Source organism: Dendrobates tinctorius, unplaced genomic scaffold (assembly GCF_039654945.1).
Source record: "Dendrobates tinctorius isolate UK_male_01 unplaced genomic scaffold, ASM3965494v1 ptg000127l, whole genome shotgun sequence".
Taxonomy (NCBI): domain Eukaryota; kingdom Metazoa; phylum Chordata; class Amphibia; order Anura; family Dendrobatidae; genus Dendrobates; species Dendrobates tinctorius.
Genome location: NW_027361795.1, coordinates 20,849,597 through 20,871,510, shown reverse-complemented (window position 1 = coordinate 20,871,510; position 21,914 = coordinate 20,849,597). Strand labels below are relative to the sequence as shown.

The 21,914-nt window shown below is 46.9% G+C and overlaps 1 protein-coding gene across 2 annotated transcripts; it reads left to right on the top strand.

Annotated features, from left to right (window-relative positions):
- Nucleotides 1-7,162: 7,162 nt before the first annotated feature.
- Nucleotides 7,163-19,128, top strand: TAF8 (TATA-box binding protein associated factor 8). Of its 2 annotated transcripts, none has more exons than XM_073542567.1 (8): nt 7,163-7,320; nt 11,897-12,050; nt 12,300-12,398; nt 12,477-12,539; nt 13,597-13,721; nt 13,944-14,091; nt 14,576-14,718; nt 18,627-19,128. In XM_073542567.1, exons 1-8 carry the CDS (start codon nt 7,273-7,275, stop codon nt 18,756-18,758), a joined length of 912 nt encoding a protein of 303 aa, XP_073398668.1. In that variant the 5' UTR covers nt 7,163-7,272; the 3' UTR covers nt 18,759-19,128. The 2 variants fall into 2 exon arrangements, with proteins under 2 accessions (XP_073398668.1, XP_073398667.1); XM_073542566.1 differs by lacking the exon at nt 7,163-7,320 and adding an exon at nt 7,408-7,624.
- Nucleotides 19,129-21,914: the final 2,786 nt, after the last annotated feature.

Below are 21,914 nucleotides of genomic sequence, written 5' to 3'. Positions count from 1 at the left end.
GTGCAGTTTTTAGAATGGTGTCATTTTTGGGTATTTTCTGCCATATAGACCCCTCAAAGTGACTTCAAATGTGATGTGGTCCCTAAAAAAAATGGTTTTGTAAATTTTGTTGTAAAAATGAGAAATCGCTGGTCAAATTTTAACCCTTATAACTTCCTAACAAAAAAAATTTTGTTTCCAAAATTGTGCTGTTGTAAAGTGGACATGTGGGAAATGTTATTTAGTAACTATTTTGTGTCACATAATTCTCTGGTTTAACAGAATAAAAATTCAAAATTTGAAAATTTGGAAATTTTCAAAATTTTCGCCAAATTTCTGATTTTTTCACAAATAAAAGCAAAAATTATCGACCTAAATTTACCACTAACATGAAACCCAATATGTCATGAAAAAACAATCTCAGAATCGCTAGGATGCGCTGAAGCGTTAAAGATACCTCATAAAGGGACACTGGTCAGAATTGCAAAAAATGGCCTGGTCATTAAGGTCAAAATAGGCTTGGTCATGAAGGGGTTAATATTAGGTCTAGCAGTGCCCCCCCTCTGAACCAGTTGTGAAAGGTAATTGTCTCTCATAGCTGTCAATAACCCATTACCTTTGCTGGAACTGCAGGTTTCGGTTCCCCAATGTATACAGGACGATTTTCCCTCCTCACTGGTTTCACTTTCCATAGAACACTGTTCAGTGTGTGTCTGGGGGAGGAGCAGCTGCTCTCTGCAGTGAGGCTGCTAGAGGGGGAGGATTTGTTACTGTGTGATGAGGGCTTCTTCATGTGGACGGGGAGGGCCTGTATCTATGGAGGGTGGGGTTGTTGCTATAGAGGGCATGTTTGGAGTAGAGTAGGAGGTTACGACTAGTTCTCATTTCAATGCCATAACACACCCCCCCTGGACGTTCTGTTCAGAATATCTAGAAAACTGTGCAAACTAGTGACAGAAAGTAAATTACTTATTGTCATAATTCTGCAGCCCAGATATGTACTGAGATTATGTGAAAAACCCGGACAACCCCTTTAACTGTTCTAACCCCACCCCCCCATGCCACCCCCAATTTCATTATTTGTGCCCAGGTCTCTATCTGCACTGTCTTCCCCTCCTAAAGGAACACCCTCCCCCCCAGTCCCTAGTTTAAACACTCCTCCAACCTTCTAGCCATTTTCTCCCCCAGCACAGCTGCACCCTCCCCATTGAGGTGCAGCCAAGCCCTAGCGTAGAACCTGTAGCCAACTGAGAAGTCGGTTCAGTTCTCCAGTAACCCAAACCCCTCCTTCCTACACCAATTCCTGAGCCACTTATTAACCTCCCTAATCTCCCGTTGCCTCTCTGGCGTGGCACGTGGTACAGGAAGTATTTCCGAAAATACCACCTTGGAGGACCTTGCTTTAAGCTTGCAGCCTAATTCCCTGAAATCATTTTTAAGGACCTTCCACTTCCCCTAACTTTGTCATTTGTGCCAATGTGCACCATGACTGCTGGATCCTCACCAGCCCCTCCCAGTAATCTGTCAACCCGATCACCGATGTGTCGGACTTGAGCGCCAGGTAGGCAGCACACCGTTCGACGATCCCAGTCTTTGTGACAGATAGCCCTATCTGTTCCCCTAATAATTGAGTCCCCCACTTCCAGCACCTGTCTGGCCTGCCCTACTCTCCTATTTCCCCCCTTACTGGAGCAGACACTCCTCCGGCTTTCAGAGGACATGCCTTGCTGCAGCAGCGCTACTCCTGCACTGACACTCCCCTCATCTGCCAACTTAGCAAACTTATTGGGGTGTGCCAGATCAGGACTAGCCTCCCTGGCGCTCTTCCCTCTACCCCGCCTTCTGTCACCCAGCTAGCTGCCTCATTGTCCTGCAGCTCCAACCTAGCATCCCCCCCCTCATCTATCCCATTGAGCGTCTGCTCAGTGAGCAGAAGACTGCTTTCCATATTGTCTATGGATCTCAGTGTTGCCAGCTGCACATTTACATCCAGTATCTGGGCTTCCACATGCACAACGTGCTCACATCTCACACAGCAGTATGCACCCTCGACCGGCTGTTCAAGGATTTCATACATGCGGCAAGACGTACACTGGATGGCATTGGCAATAGTGGAGCACATCCTAATGGGGATTGCACCAAACAGAAAAGATAAGTAAAAATAAATAAAAAGTATTAATAAAATATAACAGCAATTCAGTAATTTCTCCCTTGGAAACTCTCTGAATCCAAAGCCACTGAATCACAAGTCACACACTTACCACAGTTCGCACTTACACTCCGGTCACACTCAGCTCGTTCACAATCGCGCAGGCAAAAGATTTAAAAGAGATTTTTTTCTTTCCCTTTTACCAGCAAACCACCCTGCTGCTCAATGCACTTCCTGCTCAGTGTGTACTTTTCATGGGTGTGTGTGTGTGTGTTTTTCCTGGGTGTGGGTGTGCTTTTCCTGGGTGTGTGTGTCTTCTTCTTGGGTGTGTGTGTGTGTGTTTTTCCTGGGTGTGTGGTTTTTTTTCTGGGTGTGTTTTATTCCTGTGTGTGTGTGTGTGTTTTTCCTGTGTGTGTGTGTGTTTAGCTGGTGGGTGTGTCTATGTGTGTTTTCCTATGTGTGCATGTGTGTTTTCTCAAGTGTGTGAGTGTGCACGTGTGCGTGTTTTTCCTGTCTTTGAGCGTGCATGTGTGCGAGCGTGTGGACAGCCCATAATTTCACTTTCAAATATCAAATTTGTAATGTGTATATGTATCAGTCCCAGAGTACCCCATATGGCGGATAGTTGTCGGCTCTGGTGTATCCCGCGTGGTGAATAGTGGTCGGCCCTGGCGTATCCTGCATGGTGAATAGTGGTTGGCCCGATGGAACCCACGTGGTGGACAGTTGTCGACCCCGGTGTATCCCTTTTGACATAAACGGCATAATTAAAGTGCCCGTCAGAAGGATTCTGCACAGTAACCTACAGTGTCAGGTTGGTGCCGTTATATGTCAGTGGTGGCCTCAGCGCTGCAGCCTGATCGCATATGTACTGTGTATATAATTAATTTGTTAAAAGTTTTCCTGAAATTCATTAAAAAAATTGCTCGCAGTGCTGTGGTTATTCGGCGGATGTGTGACTGCAAGTTTGTGATTTGCATGCATGCAGTCACATGCCGACTAGACTTGCATGGCCTAATGCAACTGTATTGAGCAAGGTCAGAAACAGTCTAGTCGGAATGTGGCTGGGAATATATATATATATACATATTGCATGCTTGCGGCCACAAGACCACCTGTTCCCGGCGCCGGTATCAGAGAATCCACACAGCGCACACAATATGAGGATTCACACATAGTGACTGTAGACATGTACCTTAAGATCCGACAACCCGCTACTCACAGGCCACTGCTGTGTGCTTGCCCCCAGGCTAAAATTTGCCAGTCAGCCCCTGGGCTATAAATCTGATAAACTGGATGTGGCAGAGATCTGGCTGCTATACCCAACGTGGCTGATCCTGCTCCAAGTCCAAAAAGAAGTTGGACACTTGGTTAAAAGGATTGTTCGTTATGGATGACCCCAAATAGGACAAATACCCCCTCCCCCATCCTCCTCCTCATCCCATTTTATCACTCATTAATCTCATAGATCCGTCCATGAACTCCCAAAGGAGAGCAGAGGGTAACAGAAGGGGATCCTGTGCTGGGGACCCCCCTCTGTTACCTGCCCATGCCTTGGGGTGTCTAAGCAGACAAGCCCTTTCCATGCTAGAACCTCCAAATTACCCCAAGGTGGGCACATTACGTGGGGTGGTCAAGCTCAACATCCTCAGGCGCATCAGTAATGGCGCTGATCGTGGCAGGACACCCTTCTTTCATGGAATCTACTATATGACCCTTGTTTATGACTAAAAAACAGTTGTCATGGTTACAACAGGAGCTATTACTGACGTAGGATCTAAGTATTAACCCTTTCATCATTGGTAATTCACTTTCAATATTGAGGCAAATAAGTGCACTTGTTACCAGCAGGCGCCGATCATCATGGCTTCCCTAAAGCCCCCGTTACACACAGCAAGATCGCTAGCAATATCGCTGTAACGTTACTGGTTTTGTGATGCAGCAGCGATATTGCTAGCGATATCGCTATGTCTGATACTTACCTCCGACCGGCTCCCCCGCTGATTATCGCTGATCGCGCGAGAACGTCCTTGACCATTTCTCGTCGTCAGCTTCCTGTGGCGCCGACGAGCGACACGTGGGCGGGAGGACGTCAGGATTGCCGCGTCTGACAGGTAAGTAGCAACCCCCAACCGCTGCTATGTCGCTGGTGAGATCTGCCTGTGTGGCAGCTCCATATTGTTGTCGGGATCGCTGGTGCATCGCTTAGGGTACATGCACACGCTGCGGATTCCGCTGCGTTTCTGCAGCGGTTTTGGCCGCTGCGGACCCGCAGCAGCTTTAGCTGCGGTGTACAGTACCATTCTAATGAATGGGAAATAAAAACCGCTGTGCCGACGCTGCGGAAAAATCAGCGCGGATTTGCTGCGGTTTTGAATCCGCAGAAAGAATTGCATGTCAATTCTTTCTGCGGAAACCGCTGCGGGTTCCTATCTCCACCATTGTGGAGATGGTGAATCCACAGGACCAAACCGCAGGCAAAACCGCAGATAATCCGCAGGTCTTTGGACCTGCGGATTATCTGCGGTTTTTGCAAAATCCGTGCGGATTAATCCGCAGCGGAATCCGCAGCATGTGCACGTACCCTTAGTGTAACGGTACCCTTAGGCACCATAAGAAGTACAGATTAGAGTTGAGCGACTTTGGTCGGATCGGGTTTCGTGAAACCCGAATGAAACAAAATAAGTTTCAGATGAAACTCGTCCGACTAGAGCAAAAAAAGTCGGAGTTTCGTCCGACTTTTATTTCCCATTGACTTGCATTGGGGTCGGGTTTCGGACGAAACTCCGACTTTGTTTTGCTCTAGTCGGACGAGTTTCATCTGAAACTTATTTTGTTTCATTCGGGTTTCACGAAACCCGATCCGACCAAAGTCGCTCAACTCTAGTACAGATTACAGATAAACATACAAGTGATTCAGGAGGGTGTTGCACTTTTTAGATGCAGAGATTGGACTTATAATTAGCACTTTACAAGCAAAAATTAAGAGGAAATTACTTGTAAAATAATATTATAGGGAATTGTATTTCAATCATTTTCCTAAGGCCGGAGTCACACTACCATAGAATACGGACGAGTGCTAGGCGATAAAAAATCGCCTAGCACTCGTCCCAATGTTAATCTATGGGGCAGCTCACATCATCCGTTTTTTTTCTTGCCTGTTTTATATGTGCGAGAGAAATCCCAGCATGCTGCGATTGTTCGTGTATCTCGGCCGAGACGCGCCAATGCAAGTCTATGGGTGCGAGAAAAACCCGGATTACACACGGCAGCTTGCAAGAAATATGCGCAGATGTCCTTTCGAAAAGCCGGTAATTCAGTGCGCTATATACTTTAAAATCAAACTGACAGGTTAAAATAGAATAGATAGCATACATATATACACATACTATAGGTATATATACTAGAAATAGGCCTGATGCTGTTGCATCGGGAGTGCGGTGAAATGAACATCTGTTTATCCTTAGTGGCGGGGGATTCAAATCCCGCGCGGCACCGCTCATTGGCTCAGCCGCCGGCTACACACATTAAGAATAAAGACATTTAATGAATTAAACACACATTTTTGTCATCTTTATTAAACTCCCAATCCAATCGAAGCCCTTGTTCTCCTGTAAAAAATCCATAAAGTCATGTCCCACGCTGCAAACCATCTCAAGGGGTTAAATAATTTACAACCGGGAGCAGTGCTAATGCGACCGGCCCGGCTGTAAACCACGGAGCAATGAATGAAAAGCTGCCTGCGCAGCCTCCCCGCCTGTCCGGACATGAACTCATTAGCGTGGGAAACTTTCTGAACATTTTCCCACGCTGTCAGTTCACTTCAAGTCAGGAGGGGAGTCTGCGCAGCCTATGTGACATCAGTGGTAGAGGGTATTCCAGGCATCTTCTGAGCCTTCTCATTGACTTCTATTATAAAGTATAGAGCATATTCAGCGCAGAAAATGCCAGAACGTTCCGCTCACTTCATTTCAACACTTGGTGTTTTTGGAAAATTGAAGCAATTAAAAAAACACAAAAAGCCTGAACAGCGAGTCGTTTTTATATAGAAGTTCATATGCTCATTTCTGTTTAGTTAGTGCTTTTTCACTGGGGGGGGGGTTTTGAAGCATAATCTGTTTGAAAAAGAAGTGTGCGCAAACCTTCAGGCTAAGTGCACACGTACCGGAACTCTCGCGGAAATTACTGCGAGAATTCCGGAATTCCATTCCGCGGGAAAATCGCATTTTAAATTCCCGCGATTTTCCCGTGGAAAAACTAGCATTTTGCAAGCGTATTTAGCTTGCAGAATGCTAGCGTTTTCCAAGCGATCTGTAGCATCGCTTGGAGAACTGATTGACAGGTTGGTCACACTCGTCAAACATAGTGTTTGACGAGTGTGACCAACTTTTTACTACTAAGGCCGCCTATGCAGCATCAGTAGTAAAAGATAGAATGTAAAAAAAAAAATAAAAAATGGTTTTATTCTTACCTTCCGACGTCCCGCGCAGCCGTTCCCAGTAATCCTTTGCGAAAATGCCCGCGATACGTCCGTTCTCGCGGGATCGCGAAGGATTACTGGGAACGGGAGCATGGAGAGAGGCGGGAAGGCTGCGCGGGACGCCGGAAGGTGAGAATAACATTATTTTTTATTTTACTTCTATTTTTTACAGGGATATGGTCCCCAGAGCCCGGAGGACAGTCTCCTCTCCTCCGGACCGTGGGTACCATCCGCAATTGTTCTGCTTACTTTCCGCATGGTGTGCACAGCCACATGCGGAAAGTAAGCGGAACAATGCATTCCTATGGGTGCGGGATCGCCGCGATTCCACAAAATAATGAGCATGCTGCGTTTTTTACAGTGAAGCGGATTCAGTGAACCCATAGGAATGCATGGGATGCTTATTTTTCGCGGCAAAATCGCGCGGTTAAAACCGCCGCCGAAACGCAAAAAAAAGCCACGTGTGAACTCAGCCTCAGTGTTCTATCAGCACTGTCCTTTCTATAGCTATATAGGTGTCAGGACCCCAGGAGTGCAGCGCAGTGTGTCCGGGCACTGCACGGCTCTGCTCACCCCGCTGGCTGGACAGCTCTCAGCCACTGACTGACGAGCTCGAAAGACTACATTTCCCATCAGCCCTTACGTCGTGTTACGTGAATCCAAGATGGCGGAGAGCTCGGTGGCTGTGGCCAGTTCTGGGAGCTCCGGCACGGTAACGTTACACCTGTGAGAGATGGGCGTTGTGCAGTGGGCGCCGCAGTTACCTACTAACAGGTGGCAGCTGCGGATGTATCAGTGACGGCCCTAACCCTCGGGATTCCGAGCTGTTTACATAGAGCACAGTGCACGGAAGTCTCCGATAGGCCGACTCTAGTCACGTGTGTCACGTCGGGGATGAGACGCTGGGCTATAGGGGGATAACAGTGTTAGGACTGAGGATGCCAGTATGTGCCCTAATGGCGGGTTATGTGTCTGGGGTGAATGTGCGGCAGCGGAGGGGGCGAAGTCTCAATGTGGTCAGTTCTCTTGTACCCCTGTAACCTTCCACTCCTGACAGAAATGCAGAGGTCAGGACAACCACACATCCACCCAGCGCTCCATTCACTTCTATGGGACTGACGGAGCACTGTACAGGTCAGGACACCCACACTTCCACCCAGCGCTCCATTCACTTCTATGGGACTGACGGAGCACTGTACAGGTCAGGACACCCACACTTCCACCCAGCGCTCCATTCACTTCTATGGGACTGACGGAGCACTGTACAGGTCAGGACACCCACACTTCCAGCCAGCGCTCCATTCACTTCTATGGGACTGACGGAGCACTGTACAGGTCAGGACACCCACACTTCCACCCAGCGCTCCATTCACTTCTATGGGACTGACGGAGCACTGTACAGGTCAGGACACCCACACTTCCACCCAGCGCTCCATTCACTTCTATGGGACTGACGGAGCACTGTACAGGTCAGGACACCCACACTTCCACCCAGCGCTCCATTCACTTCTATGGGACTGACGGAGCACTGTACAGGTCAGGACACCCACACTTCCACCCAGCGCTCCATTCACTTCTATGGGACTGACGGAGCGCTGTACAGGTCAGGACACCCACACTTCCACCCAGCGCTCCATTCACTTCTATGGGACTGACGGAGCACTGTACAGGTCAGGACACCCACACTTCCACCCAGCGCTCCATTCACTTCTATGGGACTGACGGAGCGCTGTACAGGTCAGGACACCCACACTTCCACCCAGCGCTCCATTCACTTCTATGGGACTGACGGAGCACTGTACAGGTCAGGACACCCACACTTCCACCCAGCGCGCCATTCACTTCTATGGGACTGACGGAGCGCTGTACAGGTCAGGACACCCACACTTCCAGCCAGCGCTCCATTCACTTCTATGGGACTGACACAACACTGTATTGGTCAGGAACCCACACTTCCAGCCAGCGCGCCATTCACTTCTATGGGACTGACGGAGCGCTGTACAGGTCAGGACACCCACACTTCCAGCCAGCGCTCCATTCACTTCTATGGGACTGACACAACACTGTATTGGTCAGGAACCCACACTTCCAGCCAGCGCGCCATTCACTTCTATGGGACTGACGGAGCGCTGTACAGGTCAGGACGCCCACACGTCCAGCCAGCGCTCCATTCACTTCTATGGGACTGACGTAGCGCTGTACAGGTCAGGACGCCCACACGTCCACCCAGCGCTCCATTCACTTCTATGGGACTGACGGAGCGCTGTACAGGTCAGGACACCCACACTTCCAGCCAGCGCTCCATTCACTTCTATGGGACTGACACAACACTGTATTGGTCAGGAACCCACACTTCCAGCCAGCGCGCCATTCACTTCTATGGGACTGACGGAGCGCTGTACAGGTTAGGACGCCCGCACGTCCAGCCAGCGCTCCATTCACTTCTATGGGACTGACGGAGCGCTGTACAGGTCAGGACGCCCACACGTCCAGCCAGCGCTCCATTCACTTCTATGGGACTGACGTAGCGCTGTACAGGTCAGGACGCCCACACGTCCACCCAGCGCTCCATTCACTTCTATGGGACTGACGGAGCGCTGTACAGGTCAGGACACCCACACTTCCAGCCAGCGCTCCATTCACTTCTATGGGACTGACACAACACTGTATTGGTCAGGAACCCACACTTCCAGCCAGCGCGCCATTCACTTCTATGGGACTGACGGAGCGCTGTACAGGTCAGGACACCCACACTTCCAGCCAGCGCTCCATTCACTTCTATGGGACTGACACAACACTGTATTGGTCAGGAACCCACACTTCCAGCCAGCGCGCCATTCACTTCTATGGGACTGACGGAGCGCTGTACAGGTCAGGACACCCACACTAACAGCCAGCGCGCCATTCACTTCTATGGGACTGACGGAGCGCTGTACAGGTCAGGACGCCTGCACGTCCAGCCAGCGCTCCATTCACTTCTATGGGACTGACGGAGCGCTGTACAGGTTAGGACGCCCGCACGTCCAGCCAGCGCTCCATTCACTTCTATGGGACTGACGGAGCGCTGTACAGGTCAGGACGCCCACACGTCCAGCCAGCGCTCCATTCACTTCTATGGGACTGACGGAGCGCTGTACAGGTCAGGACGCCCACACGTCCACCCAGCGCTCCATTCACTTCTATGGGACTGACAGAGCGCTGTACAGGTCAGGACAACCACACATCCACCCAGCGCTCCATTCACTTCTATGGGACTGACACAACACTGTATTGGTCAGGACACCCACACTTCCACCCAGCGCGCCATTTACTTCTATGGGACTGACAGCGCTGTACGGGTCAGGATGCCCACACGTCCAGCCAGCGCTCCATTCACTTCAATGGGACTGTCAGAACGCTGCATTGGTCAGGATGCCCACACGTCCAGCCAAGCGCTCCATTCACTTCTATGGGGCCGACACAGCGCTGTATTGGTCAGGATGCCCACACGTCAAGCCAGCCAGCACTCCATTCACTTCTATGTGATTGACGGAGCGCTGTACAGGTCAGGACGCCCACACGTCCAGCCAAGCGCTCCTTTCACTTCTATGGGACCGACACAACGCTGTATTGGTCAGGATGCCCACACTTGCAGCCAAACGCTCCACACACTTCTATGGGACTGATGGAGCGCTGTACAGGTTAAGATGTCTACACGTCCAGCCAGCAATCCATTCACTTCTATGTGATTGACGGAGCGCTGTACAGGTCAGGACGCCAGCACTCCATTCACTTCTATGGGACTGATGCAGCGCTGCACAGGTCAGGACACCCACACGTCCAGCCAGCGGTCTGTTCACTTCTATGTGACTGACGGAGCGCTGTACAGGTCAGGACATTCACACGTCTAGTCAGTGCTCCATTCACTTCTATGGGACTGATGGAGCGCTGTACAGGTCAGGACACCCACACTTCCAGCCAGTGCTCCATTCACTTCTTTGAGACTGATGTAGTGCTCTACAGGTCAGGGAACCCACACATCCAGCCAGCACTCCATTCACTTCTATGGGACTGGCGGAGCGCTGTCCAGGTCAAGACGTCCAGACAGCACTCCATTGACTTCTATGTGACTGACGCAGCGCTGTACAGGTCCGGGCGCCCACACGTCCAGCCAGTGCTCCATTCACTTCTATGGGACTGATGGAGCGCTGTACAGGTTCGGACGCCCACACATCCAGCCAGTGCTCCATTCACTGCTATAGGACTGATGGAGCGCTGTACAGGTCAGGACGCCAGCACTCCATTCACTTCTATGGGACTGATGCAGCGCTGTACAGGTCAGGACACCCACACTTCCAGCCAGCGGTCTGTTCACTTCTATGGGACTGATGGAGCGCTGTACAGGTCAGGGAACCCACACATCCAGCCAGCGCTCCATTCACTTCTATGGGACTGATGGAGCGATGTACAGGTCAGGACGACCACACATCCAGCCAGCGCTCCATTCACTTCTTTGAGACTGACGGAGCGCTCTACAGGTCAGGGCACCCTCACATCCAGTCAGCACTTCATTCACTTCTATGGTACTGACGGAGCGCTGTATAGGTCAGGACACCCACACGTCCAGCCAGCGCTCTATTCACTTCTTTGAGACTGACGGAGCGCTGTAGAGGTCAGGACGCTCACGCCCAGCCTGTGCTCCATTCACTTCTTTGAGACTGATGTAGTGCTTAACAGGTCAGGGCACCCACACATCCAGCTAGCGCTCCATTCACTTCTATGGCACTGACAGAGCGCTGTATATATCTGGACGCCCACACATCCAGTCAGCACTCCATTCTCTTCTATGGTACTGACGGAGAGGTGTATAGGTCAGGATGCCCACACATCCAACTAGCAGTCCATTCACTTCTATGGGACTGATGGAGCGCTGTACAGGTCAGGACACCCACACGTCCAGCCAGCGCGCCATTCACTTCTTTGAGACTGACGGAGCGCTGTATAGGTCAGGATGCCCACACGTCCAGCCAGTGCTCTATTCACTTCTATGTGACTGACGGAGCGCTGTACAGGTCAGGACATTCACACGTCTAGTCAGTGCTCCATTCACTTCTATGGGACTGATGGAGCGCTGTATAGGTCAGGATGCCCACACGTCCAGCCAGTGCTCTATTCAATTCTATGGGACTGATGGAGCGCTGTATTGATCATGGAAGTGAATGGAGCACTGGCTGGGCGTGACCTCTGTTCTCACAGCTGTGGGGACCATGAAGGAATTAATTAGCATTTTCCCTTTCTTTTCTCCTAAGCGCTCTGGTCGCGGCTCCTCCACCCCTGCGGATAACTACGTACTGGCGCGTCGGCGGACCCTCCAGGTGGTGGTCAGCTCTCTGCTCACAGAAGCAGGGTTTGATAGTGCAGAGAAAGCGGCAGTGGAAACGCTGACTGAGATGCTGCAGAGCTGTAAGTGCTGATGCTGTGTGTCACCGGGCCCTGGTCGCCCGGATGTACGGAGAGAGACTGTGTTTTCAGAAAACTTTACAATTTTACTTCCATTAGTTATTACAAAACGCTCCGAACCATTACTGTGGCGTCAGAGGCTCCCTCACCTGTACAAGCGCCCGAGAATCCTGAACACCTGATCTGTTGGAGGCCGTGACTCTGGAGCTTGGGAATCGCTGACCTAAGTATTCTGATGTGTTTTATCCTCAGACCTTACAGAAGTCGGTCGCAGTGCCAAATCCTATTGTGAGCATACGGCGCGTACACAGCCCACTCTGCCGGACATTGTGGTCACCCTGATAGAAATGGGTGAGTCCCTGCGCTGTCAAGTTCCAAGTTTGATCTTGGTGCTATGGAAGTGATAGTAATTCTATTGATTGTTTACAGGGTTTAATGTGGACACACTGCCCGCATACGCCAAGCGCTCTCAGAGGATGGTGATCACTGCCCGTAAGTCTTCCATGTGATTGGTTATCTGGCTGGATTTCCGCCTTTTCCCGGGTTTGTAGCTGACCATGCACATAGGGTCAATACGTGGCGATAAGAACGGATGCACGTTTTTTGCGTCCTGTTCTTATGTTTTTCCTGATGCCATTTTGGGGTAGGTGCAATGTTTTCATCGCCTCTTATTGCAATGCTGCTTCAGCCAAAAAAGAGAAAAGGTACCCTCTTTAATATATTTTATCTTTTCTCATTACTTTGTTTACCAAACCACAGTCGCGCCAAATTTTTATATTTTGATTGGACTCTTACGAACGCAGCAATACAAAATATGCTGTATTTTTTTTTGCTCTATTTTTAATGTGGCAAAAGACGGGTGATTTCAACTTACATTTTTTTTTGTCATATTTAAAACTTTTTTTTTTAAATACTGTATTTTCATTTGGCCCATTAGGGGACTTGAACCTGTGATCAATCCATCTCTTGTACTATACACAGCAGTGCTACAGGCTCTTTCACAGGAGTACCTTAATGACAGGCACAAGGGTCTTCAGCAGACCGCCCGCTGTCATGGCAATCCACTTGTGCCTTACGGTTACGTCACTGGCGCAGTGATAGGCGCATAGAATGCCAGATCAGTGTCAGAGCTTGACAGCAGAATTTACCAGGTTAACACTCGCTCCACCCGTGGCTGTTAGAGGCAGATGATGGCTGAATATTTCAGCCCCCATCAAAGTCAGTCATCATATGTCGGGAAGGATTTAAATCAGTTCTTACCATTACTTATCTTTTTGTTTCCACGTATTGTGCTTATGAATGCAACGTTTTTACAATTGCTTTATTGTTGGAGAAATTATGAGGTTGATCCACGGTAAACTATATGCACAATACTTCCAAGCCTTCTAATAACAAAATGTGCATCTATTCCTGATGAAGACTCTGCTGTAGTTTCGAAACGCTTTTGTTTTAGCACATGTAATATTTCTGAGCAGGGGGGCACCATTTTTAAGAAGTGATTGTAAGGGACTCTTGTGATTGTCGTTTGCTTTATTTTTCTTTCTTTTAGCCCCTGTGACAAATAATCCTGTTGTCCCAAAAGCATTGATTGCTGGGCAGAACAAGCCGCATCCCGCACATATTCCAAGTCATCTACCAGAATTTCCAGATCCTCACACTTACATTAAGACTCCGGTAAGAAGAGTAGGAAAATAAAATTTCCTATTGTGTGCAAGTGCTGTTCTGAACTGAGACAGTACCCGTGTGCCGTGTGTGGAGGAGGAGAGCCTGACGTCAAACTGTCGGACTTTCCTAGCCTTATTAAAACTGAGTGACGTGCCAGGAGAAGGTCATTTACAGTGCACTTGGTTTTTATGATTCTCTTCACACTAATTTAGCTACTTCTTTTGTTTTAAGACTTGTCGTGAGCCAGTTGCAGATTACCAAGTCTTAAGGGAAAAAGCAGCATCCCAACGGAGAGACGTGGAGAGAGCCCTTACTCGATTTATGGCCAAGACCGGCGAGACGCAGAGCCTTTTTAAAGATGATACGAGCACTTTTCCATGTGAGATAATATTTTAGTATTAACTTTTTGTTCAATCCATACTTTCAGTACAACCTTATGGGCATATGCGCAGACAGTGGATACAGTTGATTTTCTATTTATTTTTTTCCAGTTGGAAAATCTATTGTATATTATTCTACCGGCTAAATGGTCACCCCCCCGAGTAGAAAATTTGCAGCAAAAATTTACCGTTGCTGCACATTTCAAATCAACATCATGTCAAACTATGCTACAGAATTTGCTTTGTAAAAGGTAAATCCGAAGCAGTTCCATAAGAAACCTACATTGGATAAGGCCTGTCTGGATTTATCCTATAGGATCTACATAAACAGTCAAATAACAGCACTCCCCAATTCTCTAGAGATCACTGGGTCCGAACGGGGTCTAATATGGATCCCCTGTCCATTGGATAAGGGATAAATATTGACATATGGAACACCAATTCTAAGTACTTCCTGTGCTGTTTGCTTCCTGCTGTACCTAGTGATTGCTGCTCGTCCCATGTCCATTCCATATTTGAATGCTCTCCTCCCATCGGAGCTGGAATTACAGCAGATTGAGGAAACGGACTCCTCTGAGCAGGACGATCAGACTGATAATGAGAACCTCTCCATGCACCTTCACGCGGTATGTGGTTTGTACGTTGTTATTTTTTTATACCAACAGCTATTAATAATTGAGATTGGAACAAATTATGGTTTTCACAGAGATGCCAGTGGTCAACTGTGTCGAAGGCAGAGGACAGGTTTAGAAGGTGGAGTAGAGAGAATTGTCTGTTGGCTTAAGTTTGGTCAGGGCAGTCTCAGTGGAATGGCGGGGACGGAAGCCAGATTTTAGGTTGCTGAAGAGTGCGTTAAATGCAAAGTGAGAGGAAAGTTCATCACGGATGTGCTGCTCAAGAAGTTTAGAAGGAAATGGGAGCAATGGTATGGGGCAATAGCTGGACTTAGCTGTCAGGTCAAGGGATGGCTTTTAGAGGATAGGCGTGATTGTGGCATGTTTGAAAGCAGAGGGGAAGGTACCAGAAGTTAGTGATAGGTTGAAGGGAGGGATAAGTGTAGTGGTGAGGTTGGAGAGGAGATGGGATGGGGTCAAGTGCACAAGTAGTCAGGTGTAATTTGGAGAGGAGATAAGTAAGCTCTCCTTCAGTGATTTTGGAGAGGGAAGCTCTCTTACCAAATGATTCTAATTGTACTTCAGTAACCATATAAACATCCGACTAAAAGATCTGAGAACACTGACGCAGGAAACTGAAACCAAAATTTGCCAGTCTCCTCTTGGCCCCATTTCACTTCTTTTTTTTTTTTTTTTTTTTTTTCAGCGTTTTCTTTTATCACATTTCAGACAGCTCTCATTTGATTTTCAATTCATACTGTATAACTTTATTTACTCTATTACCATAAAATCTGTATTAACCCTTAAACAGGTGCTGCAACTTGAATCTCATGGTTAAAGCTCAAATCTTGGTGCATCATTTAGGATTTAGCAGATGAATCTTGCACATATAAGCAACGGTTGGGCCTAATAAGGCTCAAATGTTTGTTACTATTTGGATTATTGAGTTCTTGTATGTGAAGATAACAGTATTTGCATGTAGGCATATACATAAGCTTTATCTACGATCTTTGCTTTGCTTGGGTTAGGCTTTTAGCCGCAAACCTGAATTTGCATGCACATGTTAATTAAAGTTATTAGCCATTTTATTTTTATTGGAACAAATTTGTTGGGTACATGATATTGTGGTACTTACCGTTTTGGGGGAAAATGGGGGTGCATGTTATAGTCGGAATATACTTACAAATACTGTGGCAGCAGGAGTTGGGCGATTCTGCGGTGGTCCCAGTCCGACGCTGCCGGGCGATGATCACACTCCTTTCCCAGGCAGGTTCGGCGGTGGTGTGGGGGGCTCCGCCAGCATTTTGTGAAAGCCCGGAGGCCCTCCACATCTATTGCTGCGATGGCCAGATGGGAAAATGGCCGCCGGGGGCGGCGCATGCTCTGATTGAGATCTCAGTAATGAGATCTCGTCCCGAGATCTTGGGAAGAGATTTCGTTGTCGAGATCTCAATCTGAGCATGCGTCAGCCATTTTCCCGGAGGCCACCGCATCGCAGCAATGGATATGCGAGCCTCCGGGCTTTCTCAAGATGCCGGCGGAGCCTCGAGCACCACCGCCTGGGATGGGATTTCCCAAAGGCCACCGCTCCAACCTGGGATGGGAGTCATATTGCCAGACCACCGAACATCTGTGACCCCACTCCACCAGCGCTTCTGATCCCCCCCAAGTAAGCTGAATTCAGACTGTAAGACGGACTGAAAATTTGGGGTGCATCTTATGGTCTGGTGCGTCTTATAGTTCAAAAAGTTCACATGCTACAGAAACTGCCCTCACTAAAGTCTACTAACACCTAAATCTAATGGTCACTGCTCTCTGCTGATTCTCGTGGATCTCTGTGCTGCGTTTAACACTGTGGATCACCAGCTCCTCCTCACTATGCTCACCTCTTATCAGCCTCAAAGACACTGCTCACTCCTGGTTCTCCTCCTACCTCTCTGACCTTTTAGTATATCTTTTGCTGGCTCTTCTTCCCTTCATAATCTGGTCTCTCCTGTCACCTCCCTCCATGCATGCAGTAGTACTTTGTATCTGTGCTTATACAGATACTGACTGGTGACCGACTCATGCATCGTTATTTGAAAACCCCTATTATATTGATGGCTGCATGCCCAGAGATGCAGCAGTAATACAGGACACCACCAGCTGTTACTTGCTCATAGGAATGGTGATGAAATGATTAGTGGGGTGATAAGTCTGTGCTAAACAACGCTAGTCGTAGACTAGTGGCCCACTAATTAGTATATCACAGTTATAAAATTGGTTTTACGCATATGCAGTTATCAATAAGCCCCTAAAAGAGCTTGTTAGCGACGATATAAAGGGATCAATTTATACATGGTGTAGGTTTGGACGGCCTGGGGAAGCTATCAGGTTCCCATTAACGCTTTTGAGTCAAAATTGCATGAAGATGGCCATGACAGTTCAAACTTGGGTGGTGTTTTTCCTCTTTGAAAAAAGTAGTTTTCTTCCCGTTTTCCAATCATTTTGTTAAATCAATCTCCATTAAAGTGAATAATTGAACAGCGTAAAAGATTTATAGAAATCTATGATTATTATTTATTTATTTTTAATCAGATCCTTTTTATTAAGAGAAAATATACAGAACAATTTAACAAGCCAGCCAATTAACAATAACGTGTTTATAATTACATGATAGGCCATCACAGTATTGGTATTCATTAAATTTAAACACTACCCTATTAACATCTTTATCTCTTAATTATTAATCATTCTAAACATATAAACCGATAACTCTCCCAACACCCGACCAGATAACATGCCAAAACAAACTACTGTATGTACATATTTCAATATACCTCATATATCCTGAATTGACTGACATTCAAGAGTCAGCTCTGAACTTTATGACCATTACCCCGGAATACTGTAACCTTCTAACCTGGAATCATTAACTGCCATAATCTATGTCTCATCACTGCACCAGGATGATAGTTAGTGTACACACCATCTGGGGAGTGAGGTACTGGTGGAACGGGCTGCTGTTGATGTGAAGCCTCAGATCTGACAACCCCACTGATCAGCTGAGATATTTGTTATATAAAATGTTTTCTTCTCTGACGGCATCCAGATGTGAACACTTTAAACTTAGTTGATGAGCGTAGCGCCATGCAAAGTGTAGCCCAGAGCCTAGTACTGCAGCACAGCTCCTGTTCTTTTGGATAGAGGCTGTACTGCAATAGTCATCAACCGCTGCTACATTTTAAATGGAGTTGTGTTCAACAACACTGATCAAAGGCCCCGATTCATCAACGCTTTGATGCCAAAATTTGTGAAAAAGCTTTGGAAAGCAGCAAAAATTTCTCTACTCCAACAAAATGAGCAAAGCTGTGACCGGACGGGGGTGCAGTGGGGACTGGATGCCATAGCTAGTCTACTCCATGATGAGCTGTTGGAGTGGGATTTCTGGCATGGCGTATGGAGACGCACACCACTTATCTGGCTCCCCAGATTCATGAAAAGGCATGCACCTCTTCATAAATCGGGAGCTTCTGACACCAGCATGCCCTCTCAAAACCAGCGTGAACAATCGTTCCCAAAGTGTTTACATCTGGCCACCTTCGGAGCAAAGATCAGCTGATCCTTGGACACCTCGGGTGTCAATTCCCCACTGATCTGCTATTAATGACCTGTGCTATAGATAGTTCATCAAATATCTATGCCTGGACAACCCCATTTATGTTATGCTTTATGGGGAATGCCATAAGTTTGAAAATGTCAATATTCTATATGAACACAATCTGCAGCCTAATAACAATTTGCTGTAATTGCTCTGGATCTACATTTCTCCAGATCAAGTGTGGACACCTGTGTAACATAAGAACAAGAGACGGGTGTGGAGGATTTTCGGTCAGTGACTCCATTACTAACTGTAGTGATATTTTTATTTCACCTGGTAGGATGATTTGGGTGCGGAAAAAGAAAACTCCTCGGTTTTGCAGCAGAATTCAATGAAGGGCAGCGAAGAGACGCTGATAGATAATCCTTACCTGCGACCTGTGAAAAAGCCTAAATTGAGACGTAAAAAGTAAAAGCATCACACGCGAGAAAAGAAGATTTCTGTGGATACATGGAAAGTTTAAACAGAAAAGTTTCACGGAGTGTGTGGTGCCGCTCTCACTACCCACCACATGCAGTTGGGATTTCTCATTTATTTGAATGTTTAAGCAATGGCTGAACTGTATTGGTTTGAGGAATGAGATGCTGAAAGCAAGATGGCAAGAATATTTTTGGTAAAAAGTGGGACGGGTCCCCTACCACTGTGGATAAGGAAATGTGCTTCATTGGAGATGAGCAGTGTGATGTTTTATTTCTTTATTTTTTATATCAATATATAAGTGTGCCAAGTTTCAGGCATAATATTCATTGTATTGAATTTCATAATAAAACAAACAAGAAAAATGTTGTCCCAAATCTTTTGTACACAAGACTGCCCAGGAAGGAATAAGAGACTTAACCTCTTAAAGGGAACTTGTCATAGCCCTAAAAAATATGAAATACTAAAAAATATAGGGTTAATAGCATTCCAATGTTGTCCTTCCACATTTAGTGAAAACAAGACTACCAGGAAAAAATGCACAATATTCTCCCTAGAAATCTACAGCTTGCGGTCATAAAGGCATGTCCAAAGCAGGTACTGTCGCCTCTCTCAGCACCCCTCGCTTTTATATTAACGGCCTGTCCATAAGATAGGTCATCAATATCTAATCTGTTGAGGCCACACTTTTGCCAATCGCCTGTTTCCAGTGACAGTTGTGGCCACATTTCACCAGTTGCAGAGCAGAATTGCACAGCTTCGTCAACTGCATATTGGCCAGGTACTACACATCTGCCCCCTTTTAATTTGAATAGGGGGGCACATGTGTCGTACCCGACTATGGCCACCATATAATTCATGAAGCTGTGCTGTGAAACTCCGCAACTGATTATGACATTCTGACAGGCTTTTAACAAGCGCTTCTGGCAATCGAAAGGAAATACTCACACCGGTGACCCACGTCAGGTGATCGTGGGTCACTGGTGTGTTGGCACGACAACCGGAGGTCTCCTGGAGACCTCTATGATTGTCAGTGCCGGATTGCTGTGAGCACCACCCAGTGTTCGGCGCTCATAGCAATTGAGCAATTCTACTACACAGAGGCGATTTGACCATCGTCTCTATGTAGCCAAGCTGATCGGGCTATGGCAGCTTCTAGTCTCCCATGGAGACTATTGAAGCATGTCAAAAGTAAAAAGAAAATGTTTTTAAAAAATATAAAATGAAAAAAATATAAAAGTTCAAATCACCCCCCCTTTCACCCCATTAAAAAAAAACCAATAAAAATAAAATCAAACATACACATATTTGGTATTGCCGTGTTCAGAATGGCCCAATCTATCAATAAAAAAAAGGATTAACCTGATTGCTAAAAGGCATAGCGAGAAAAAAAGTCAAAACACCAGAATTATGTTTTTTTGGTCACTGCGACATTGCATTAAAATGCAATAATGGGCGATCAAAATATCATCTGCACTGAAATGATATCATTAAAAACGTCAGCTTGGCACGCAAAAAATAAACCCCCACCCAAGCCGAGATCATCAAAAATGGAGACGCCACACAATTGGAAATGGCACAATTTTTTTTTTTTTTCTAAACAAACTTGAGAATTTTTTTCCACCACTTAGATAAAAAAGAACCTAAACATGTTTGGTGTCTATGAACTCGTAATGCAAAACAGAAGCCGCGGAGACACCATCACGTGTTTCTCAACGCAAGCAATGACCAGCCAGGTCTTTGTCTGGGAAGGAACAACCACGGGAAGGGCAGTCTCCAATGAAGGAAACCACCTATGCATATTTCCCATAAGGGATGGGGGCAGTGCTCTAGAATCACTGCGTTAAGAAACACGTGATGGTGTCTCCGCAGTGTCGGATGTTGATCTCCATGAGTTCATTCATCCTCCTCTTCATAGTCTTTTTACTAGGCATTGCTCCTACCAGCCAGTTTCCTACTCCACACTGATGAGGGGCAATACCCCGAAACAGCTGTATGTGGATGGATACCATGTTTTGGCATAGGTGGTTTCCTTCATTGGAGACTGCCCTTCCCGTGGTTGTTCCTTCCCGGACAAAGACCTGGCTGGTCATTGCTTGCGTTGAGAAACACGTGATGGTGTCTCCGCGGCTTCTGTTTTGCATATTTCCCATAAGGGATGGGGGCAGTGCTCTAGAATCACTGCGTTGAGAAACACGTGATGGTGTCTCCGCAGTGTCGGATGTTGATCTCCATGAGTTCATTCATCCTCCTCTTCATAGTCTTTTTACTAGGCATTGCTCCTACCAGCCAGTTTCCTACTCCACACTGATGAGGGGCAATACCCCGAAACAGCTGTATGTGGATGGATACCATGTTTTGGCATAGGTGGTTTCCTTCATTGGAGACTGCCCTTCCCGTGGTTGTTCCTTCCCGGACAAAGACCTGGCTGGTCATTGCTTGCGTTGAGAAACACGTGATGGTGTCTCCGCGGCTTCTGTTTTGCATGTTTTGCATATTTCCCATAAGGGATGGGGGCAGTGCTCTAGAATCACTGCGTTGAGAAACACGTGATGGTGTCTCCGCAGTGTCGGATGTTGATCTCCATGAGTTCATTCATCCTCCTCTTCATATGAACTTGTAATGACCTGGAGAATCATAATGGCAGGTCAGTTTTAGCATTTATTGAACCTAGTAAAAAAGCCTAACAAAAAAACACTGTGGGTTTGCACTTTTTTGCAATTTCACTGCACTTGGAATCTTTTTCCCGTTTTCCAGTACATGACATGATAAAACCAATGGTGTCGTTCAAAAGTACAGTCATGGCCAAAAGTTTTGAGAATGACACAAATATTATATTTTCTCATGATCTGCTGCCCTCTGGTTTTTATGTGTGTTTGTCAGATGTTTTTATCACATACAGAAATATAATTGCAATCATATTATGAGTAGCAAAAGGTTATATTGACAGTTAGAATGAGTTAATGCAGCAAGTCAATATTTGCAGTGTTGACCCTTCTTCTTCAGGACCTCAGCAATTCTCCCTGGCATGCTCTCAATCAACTTCTGGATCAAATTCTGACTGATAGCAGTCCATTCTTGCAAAATCAATGCTTTTATTTTGTCTGAATTTGAAGGTTTTTGTTTGTTCACCCGTCTCTTGATGATTGAC

Bases quoted from the DNA above. Each gene is read 5' to 3' on its own strand.
- TAF8 (XM_073542566.1), top strand. From the start codon at position 7,547: ATGCCAGTATGTGCCCTAATGGCGGGTTATGTGTCTGGGGTGAATGTG. The intron at 12,051-12,299 runs GTAAGTGCTGAT...TTTTATCCTCAG, and splicing joins GACTGAGATGCTGCAGAGCT to ACCTTACAGAAGTCGGTCGC. The intron at 12,540-13,596 runs GTAAGTCTTCCA...TCTTTCTTTTAG, and splicing joins GAGGATGGTGATCACTGCCC to CCCCTGTGACAAATAATCCT.